Source organism: Orycteropus afer, unplaced genomic scaffold (assembly GCF_000298275.1).
Source record: "Orycteropus afer afer isolate SDZICR_OR568_19922 unplaced genomic scaffold, OryAfe1.0 scaffold00488, whole genome shotgun sequence".
Classification (NCBI taxonomy): domain Eukaryota; kingdom Metazoa; phylum Chordata; class Mammalia; order Tubulidentata; family Orycteropodidae; genus Orycteropus; species Orycteropus afer.
Window position 1 is genome coordinate 2161246 of NW_006922075.1, and position 8891 is coordinate 2170136.

The window sequence follows — 8891 nt, forward strand, 5'->3', positions numbered from 1 at the left end:
TATGGCAAGGAGACACAACATGTGACTGGGAGTTAATTTGATCTGCTTTGGGAATAACAATGTTTTTCATGACCATAACATTGAATCCACCCATTAGCATTCTCGGTACTTTCCTGCTTGACCGTGGTCATAGAATTTAAAGGAGAGTAAGAACTTGATTGCACATTCAGAAATTGGTGCACATAGAACTTTTAGGTCAGGATATTAAGGAACCACGAGCAGTGATTTTAGGTGTGGATGTTTTATTTTCCCCAGACATGATAAGTTTAAGTTTACTACAGGGCATTGTTGCTACCTTATTACTAGTAGAATTGATTCTTGGACATGTTGCTAATGGTTTCATAGCACTGGTATACTGCATTGACTGGATCAAGAGACAAAAGATCTCCTCAGCTGATATAATTCTCACTGCTCTGGCAGTCTCTAGAATTGGTTTACTCTGGGTAATATTAATAAGCTGGTATGCAATGACGTTTAATTCATTTATGTGTAGGTTAAAAGTAGTTATAGTTATTGCCTGGGTGGTAACCAACCATTTTAGCATGTGGCTTGCTACTTGCCTCAGCATATTTTATTTGCTAAAAATAGCCAATTTTTCTAACCTTATTTTTCTTCACCTAAAGTGGAAAGTTGAAAGATTGATTCTGGTGATCATGTTTGGAACTTTGGTCATTTTGGGTTTTCAACTTGCAATAGTAATCAGAGGTGAAAATATGTGGAAGGATGATTATGAAGGAAACTTGACTTTGAAGACCAAATTGTGTGACATTGAGCATCTTTCATACCTCGTTGGATTCAATCTAGCAGTCTTCCTACCCTTTACTACTTCCCTGACTTCTCTTCTACTACTAATCTTTTCTCTGGGGAAACATCTCAAGAAGATGCAACTCAATGGCAAAGGACTCCAAGATCCCAGCACCAAGGCCCATGTAAAAGCCATGCAAACTGTAATTTCCTTCCTCTTGCTATTTGCCACTTATGTTCTGTGTCTAATCATATCATCTTGGAGTTCTAAAATGCAGCAGAGCAAACAGATTACCATGTTTTGTCAGGCTATTGGAATCATCTATCCTTCAAACCACTCATTTATCCTGATTTTGGTAAATCAGAAGCTAAGACAGGCCTCCCTGTCAGTTCTGTGGTGGATGAGGTGCTGGCTGAAAGAAAGGAAATCCTCAACTCCATAGATTGATAAGAAGATCATCATACATCTTCCCATTGAAAATGAACTGATGAAGTACTTGTAAGATATTTTACACTTCCTCCTGTTTTTTTCCATAGTACGTGTTCCTGTAAAGCCAATAAAACTCTATGGGGCAGTTCTGTTCTGTCACATAGGGTTGCTATGAGTCAAAATCAACTCCTTGGCACCCAACAAAAGCAATAATAATGTAATTGTGTAATGGAATGGTTTTTAAAAATGTAAAAGTCTTTTGACTTGAAAATCTTTCACCTAAGCTTATCATTAAAACACATATGTATATATATACTTTATTCTTAGTAAACAACTTAAATAATTAAATGATTTTAAGAAATTTCTTAGAATCATGAAGCCTTCTGCATTTCACACACATATTCTATGTTATCATCTTCCAATTGAAAAATTCATGATCTGTGTGCCTTATCAGGAATTGATAACTTATTTCTGGCAACCATTGGTATTTTCTATTGTAATTTTTAGCAGTGTATTTAGATTTCATTGCATGAACTTCCAAAGTTTTTGATGCTTAAGATGTTAAATAGTTAATTACATATTGATTATGTATGTTTGAGGTATATTTTATTCCATAAAGAATTCTTTATTCAATTCATGGGTAAATAGAAAGCAAAATTGTTGCTAAGAAAGAATTTAGACTAGAAAATTCAAGAGAGACAATCATATTTAGAGTAAATTTGTATGTTTGTGACTAAACAGTACTGAAGAAGATTAGATTTTGTACAAGTAGGTGAAAAGTTTAGGAAAAAAGCAATTTCTGCAATAGGAATGAAGAAGAAAAACCATGATTGTGGCCTGTTTTTATGCTGTTATAAGTTTGCTAATGCAGTAAGGAAAGATATCTCTTCAGTTTTTGAGTGCATAAAAGACTTTACAATCTGAGATTGGATGTCAGATATTTTTGTTTTCCCCTAAATCACCTCTGGGTCCCTGAATTTCCAATCACCTCCTCTATTTTCCATCTTGAAAATTCCTTTTGAACATCAGGTAGAAGACTTAAATCTTCTCTATCTTAATAAAATTACTCAATATAAGAATAATAAAGAAATTATGGTACATAAACTCAGTGAGCAAATCTGCATGCATTAACATGGTGTCCATGAAGTCTATGTATTATAGAGAATTTTGTAAAATCTGTTTATTATAATCTTTAGACAATGATGTAACAAAAGTATTTTAACATATTCATTGATAGTTTTTGTGTAAGAAAGAGAAGGATAACCTTGTTCAACAGCTAATGTACATGACTTTATTAATTCTTTTTGTTACAAAATTTTAACAAAATATCTCAACCTTAAGAGAAATGATCTCCACATGCTATTCATTTTATTGTTTATTATCCATCTCCCTCTATGCAATGTAATCTTAAAAATAGCATGTCTGGCTTGTTCCTTGCTGACTTCTCAGGACTTAAAAGAAAGAACCATATGGAATAATTCCTCATAAATTATTTGTAATAAATAAATAGATGAATGAACGAATGAACTGTATTATAATTGGGAAACCAATAAAAATGAAACCTATCACAAAACGTGAAGGTTGCATGGATTTCCCTGTCCTGGTATTATGTTGAGTTGATAAGTAGTAGCATTTTTCAGAGCAAATGTATGGCTATTGCATAATTCTAGAAAATAGGCTTGACACAGTCATATTATGCATGTGCAGTGGAGACAAAATAGAACATAAAAATTAAATGACACTATCATAATAGTTTTTTAAGAAGCATGTAACTTATTTTGGTGTATTTGTATTTTTTGTTTCTATTAGGAACTATATCTTTTTATTATATTTTCTAACTAGCTATTGCATCTGATAGAAATGGTACTTGATTTTTTAAATTGAGTTAGTAGCATGCTGCCTTAATAATACGCTAATTTAATGTTGTTTTTCTTAGTATCCTTTCTAAATAGATGCTTATTGCCATATTATAAACTCACAGAAAAATGAACAGATAATAATTGTACCTCAATGAATATTTTATCCTAGGGCTTCTGAAACCAAAGCCAAAGGCAAGGATTAAAATGATAACCTTTATTTAGGACGGCAAATTCAGTGCAGCAGTGAGGAAGACATAAATAAAAGAAATAAAGGCTAGAGAAGATGTGATACAATTTAATGATGTATTACTACCTTTTCACGATGAGTTCTGAGATAGAATGTTGGTTGACACACATAACTTCTTGAGAAGTGTTACTTGTGTTATAAGGAACAACATCTGGTGTTAGTCCCTGAAAAAAGAAAGGGAGGTGTTTTGGTTACCTCTGCCACTCTGACAGCAATATATCACAAATGGCTTGAAGAAACAGGAGTTTATTGTTACAGTTTTTTGAGGCTAGCAGTCTGAGTTCAAAGTGCCAGGCTCTAGGGGCTGGGTGAAAGCCCCTCAATTCTGGGCTTCAGCTCTGCCTCCTGCTCCCAGCCCTCTGAAGCTGGAGGGTTTCTTCACTCAGGCAGCTGCTCACTACTGAAGCCAACAAACCCAGGGCCAACAAGTAAAAAGGCACAGTCCCAATATTACCAAACAACATAACAGGCCACTAATTCAAGTCCAGAAAAAGTCCCAAGATGAGCAGGGCATGGCAGGCTGCTGAACAATGACATGGCTACATGTAGGGTTTAAGCATGTCAAAAAGCTAGAGAGCTTCCTCAAAGCTACTTATTATATACTAGAAGCAGACCACATCCCTAAAGCAGCTACTCAGCTGTTCCAGTAGATTCCACCATGGAACTGATTGGGTCTCACCATGGGGAAGAACTACATCCAGCTGCCCAGCCACTCAACCAGGCCCAGCCAAGCTGACATATTACCTTAATTACCAAGGAGGGGACTGTGTGAAGAACAATTATGAATCTGTGAAACATCTCATAACATAGAAGAACCTAGAGGACATTATGCTGAGTGAAATTAAGGAGGTCTGGTGGTGCAATGCCTAAGGCATCTGACTGCTAACCAGAAGGATGGTGGTTCAAACCCACCAGCCACTCCGCAGAAGGAAGACTGGGTAATCTACTTCCACAAAAATTTACTGCCTTGGAAACCCAATGGGGGTCACTATGAGTTGGAATCAACTCGATGGGAGTGATGGCTGAGTGAAATTAGCCAAATATTGTATCAGACTACTATTGTAAAAAGTCAAGAAAAGTGTTTCACCTAAAAATAAATATTCTTTGATGGTTACCAGGGATGGGAGGGAAAGAGAGGGTAACTATTAACTAGAGGGTAGACATATATTAACTTGGGTGAAGCGGAAGGCAAAAAATAAGAAAAAAAGAAAGAAGAAAGGATAAGGGGGTCCCTCATCTCTCTTTTCTATTTCCCATTGGTCAAGTTTACCCAAAATAGAAATAACGCGTCTTTTTTTTCTGCCTTACATCATCCGGCCCCCTGGTGGTCATAAAAATGAGATCTCACTGTGTAGTGCTTCATTCAAGTTCAAACTGGAAGGATGATCTGGGTCAGGCAGGGTGCTGACCAGGAGAGAATAGCAGGGAGTCTAGGGAATCTGATGAAGCCACAGTTTTGCATCTAATACAATCCTCTCATGCCCCCAGTCAAGCTGACTTTATCAATGTTTGACCTGTTCATTGGTACAGAGTCTTGCCTATAAAAGGGTTTCCTGTTTGGTTTAATGCTCTTCGGTCATAGTTTCATTTTTCATGCAGAGCATTTGAAAGAGAGGATGGCCTTGCACTGACTCACTAGGGATTTTCTCTCCCACTGTCTGCCAGTTTCAAGCACACTATCCTTGTCTCTTACACATACTTCTAATAACTTTTTTATTTTAAATTTTATTGTGCTTTCGGTGGAAATTTACAAAGCAAATTTGTTTTACATTCAACACTTCGTGCGCATTTGATTTCACGTCCTGATTATTATCTCTGACCGTAACAAACTCTCCCCCCCTCCCTCCCTGTGACTACCCATTCCCTGTGCCCTTGTTAACTATGCATTTCTGTCTGTCCAGCTTTTCTTCTTTGTGAATGCTGCCCCTCTGGTGTCTCATGGCTGATTGCTCTAATTGGTGCCTCTCCCTAGAGTAGGTGAGTGCATTGCCCTGTTGTATGTGTTCTTTACGTAGGTCTTTCTACTGTTGTGCTGAGAGCCAATCCATGGCAGTGAGTCCATTTCTAGGCCCAAAGGGTAACCTGGGCCATAATCTTGGGGATTCCATCAGACTCTATCCGACCAGTAATTCTGGTCATTTTTGTGTTTTTGAATTTTGTTCCACATATTTCCTCCCACTCTATCCAGGATCTCCAGTTTTGATCCCTTTCTGAGTAGTTGGCATTGGTAGCCAGGCACCAACTAGTTCTTCTGGTGTCAGGGTCACGAATCCTGAGGTCCTTGTGGTCCATCTTATCTTTGGGCTAATTGTTTCCAGATGCCATTGATTTTTTTCCACTCTTCTTTGATTCATATGAGAGGAGAACAATGGTTGCATCTTAGATGGCACTCAAAAGCTTTTAAGGTCTTAAAAAGTATTCACTACTCACCATAGTGGGTTGTAGAACAAGACTTTTATACACTATGTTGTGCCAATTGAGCGTGATGTCCCCCAAGACTATGGTCCAGAGTTGGCAGGCCCAGTGATTCTTTCTCTCGAGGTGTTTGGTTGTCTCTGAGAAGTTACTCCAATTCTGCCTTCTATTGCTTCTGTAATGTATGTGGCTAATTTTGTAGCACAAGTGCACATGTAAGATTATCTTCAGCTAAATCTATTCTTGGTCTAGGGTATATTCCTATTCGCCTACTCCCACCTGATCTGCTCACCTGTCTGTGCATTTATCTGTAGCCTGGTGCTTGGTGTTAGTGGTAATGCTTGTTGTTGTTATGTGCCATTGAGTCAAACTCGACTCATAGCGACCCCTCCTTGGGTTTCCGAGGCAGTATCACTATGGAAGTAGATTGCCCAACCTTCCTTCCGAGAAATGGCTGGTGGGTTTGAACCTCCAGCCTTCTGGTTAGCAGTCAAGTGCCTTAGGCACTACACTACCAGAGCTCCCGTGGTAATGCAGTAATGTGCATATACTAATATTTGCCTCTATTGTCTATATCTTATGTGCATGTTTCAGTGTCCTTCCTTTCCCTGATGTCATCATGGTGGTCACAGATTCTTTCCATACTGTCCCTCCCCTCACCCAATTCAACATGTGACCCCCCCAACTAGTCTGAAATTTTCCCTCCCCTTTTCTCTCATCCCCAGCAACCAACAAAGTGAATTTCCTTCCCTTCACTTTTTACAATAATGGGCTCATACAATATTTGTCCTTCTGTGGTTTACTTATTTCATTCAGCATAAAGTCCTCCAAATTGATCCACATTGTGAGATGATTCATGTATTCTTCATTATTCGTAAATGTTGCATAGTATTCTATTGTGTGAATGTACCATGGTTCAGTTATCCGTATATCTGCTGATGGGCATTTAGGTTGTTTCCATCTCTTTGCTACAGTGAATTTTGCTGGGATAAACATGAGTGTGGATATGTCTGTTTGTGTCCTGTGTCTCACCTCTTTAGGATATATTCCTAGTAATGAAATTGCTGGATCAAATGGTATTTCTATTTTCAGTTTTTTAAGGAAATGCCATACCATTTTCTATAATGGTTGTAACATTTTGCAGTCCCACCAGCAGTGTATGAGAGATCCAGTCTCTCCACGACTTCGCCAGCATTTGTTATTTTCTGTCTTGTTGAACTTTGTTTTTATTGCTAGGGTAATGTGGTATCTCGTTGTTTTGATTTACATTTCTCTAATGGCTAATGATTGTGAGCATTTCATGTGTTTGTTGGCCACCAGTATATCTTCTTTAGTGAAGTGTCAGTTCATGTCCCTTGCCCATTTTTGAATTGGGTTGTTTGTTGGTGTTGAGGTGTTGACGTTTTCTGTAAATTTTGGAAATAATCCCTTTTCAGATATGTCATAGCCAACTATTTTTTCCCCCAAACTGTAGGCTCTTTTTTTTTTTTTTAACTCTTTGGAGAAGTCTTTTGATGCACATAAAAATTTAATTTTCAAAAGGTCCCAGTCATCTAGCTTCTTTTCCACTGCCTGTGCATTTTGGTTATGCTTACTAGTCTATTTATGCCATAGATCAGGGCCCCTAGATTTGCCCCTATTTTATCTTTCATGAACTTTATAGTTTTGGGCTTTACATTTAAGTCTTTGATCCAACCTGAGTTCATTTTTATGTATGCATGAGGTATGGGTCTTATTTCATTTTTCAGCAAGGGATTATCCAATTTTACCAGTACTATTTGTTAAAGGGGGCATCTCTCCTCCATTTAATGGGTTTTGGTCCTTTGTCAAAGATCAACTGTCCATAGATGGATGGGTCAACTTCTGGCTTTTCCATTCTGTTGCATTGATCTATCTGTCTATCATTGTACCAATACCACGCTGTTTCAACTACTGTGGCTACATAATAGGTTTTGAGATCTGGGAGTGTGAGACCACCTACTTTGTTTTTCTTTTTCAGCAGTGCTTTGCTTATCTGTGGTCTCCTTCCTTTCCATATGAAATTAGTGATTGGTTTTTCCACGTCCTTAAAAAATGCTGATGGAATCTGGATTGAGATTGCATTGAATGTGTAGTAATATTGATTTTCACAATCATCAGTCTTCGAACAAGGCATGTTGTTCCATTTATGTAGAGCCCTTATAGTTTCTTGTAGTATTGTTTTGTAGTTTTCTTTGTATAGGTCTTTTGTGTCTCTAGTAAGATTTATTCCTAAATATTTTATCTCTTTGGTGGCTATTGTAAATGGTATTGTTTTCCTTTCCAGAGCTTCTTTGTTGATGTAGAGGAATCCAACTGATTTTTGTTTGTTGACCTTGTATCCTGCCACTTTGCTGAACCTTTCTATTAGTTCCAGTAATTTTTTTTGCTGAATCTTTTGGGTTTTCTGTGTATAGGATTGTGTCATCTGCAAATAGAGATAGATTTACTTCTCCTTTGCCAATTTGGATGCCTTTTATTTCTCTTTCTTGCCTTATTGCCCTGGTTAAGAATTCCAAAATGATGTTAAATAGAAGTGGTGATAGAGGGCCTCCTTGTCTGGTTCCCATTTGCAAGGGGGAATGCTTTGAGTCTTTCTCCCTTAACAATAATGCTAGCTGTTGGTTTTGTGTATATGTCCTTTATTATGTTAAGGATTTCCCCTTCTATCCCCATTTTACTGAGAGTTTTGAACATGGATGGATGTTGGATTTTGTCAAATGCCTTTTTGGCATCTATTGATATGATGATATGGTTCTTTTCTTGTGTTTTGTTTATGTGGTGGATTACATTGATTGTTTTTCTGATGTTGAACCATCCTTGCATACCTGGTATGAATACCCCTCGGTCATGATGTATTATTATTATTATTTTTTATATGTTGTTGGATTTTGTTGAAGAATTTTGTGTCTATATTCATGAGGAATATTGGTCTGTAGTTTTCCTTTTTTAGTGGTGTCTTTCCCTGGTTTTGGTATTGGTGTTATGCTTCATAGAATGAATTTGGGAGTATTCCATCTTTTTCTATGTTCTGGAATAGTTTGAGTAGTATAAGTGTTAACTCTTCCCTGAATGTTTGGAAAAATTCTCCAGTGAGGCCATCTGGGCCAGGACTTTTTTTGTGGGAAGTTTTTTTTTATGACCTGCTCAGTTTCTTCTTTTGTTACGTTCCCCCCCC

At 37.5% G+C, this 8891-nt stretch overlaps 1 protein-coding gene across 1 annotated transcript; it reads left to right on the forward strand.

Annotated features, from left to right (window-relative positions):
* The first annotated feature begins 257 nt into the window (after window positions 1-257).
* On the forward strand, window positions 258-1187 carry LOC103209235 (taste receptor type 2 member 19-like). The gene has a single exon (XM_007955026.1). It carries the CDS (start codon window positions 258-260, stop codon window positions 1185-1187), a length of 930 nt encoding a protein of 309 aa, XP_007953217.1.
* The last annotated feature ends 7704 nt before the right edge of the window (window positions 1188-8891 follow it).

Bases quoted from the DNA above. Each gene is read 5' to 3' on its own strand.
- LOC103209235 (XM_007955026.1), top strand. From the start codon at position 258: ATGATAAGTTTAAGTTTACTACAGGGCATTGTTGCTACCTTATTACTA.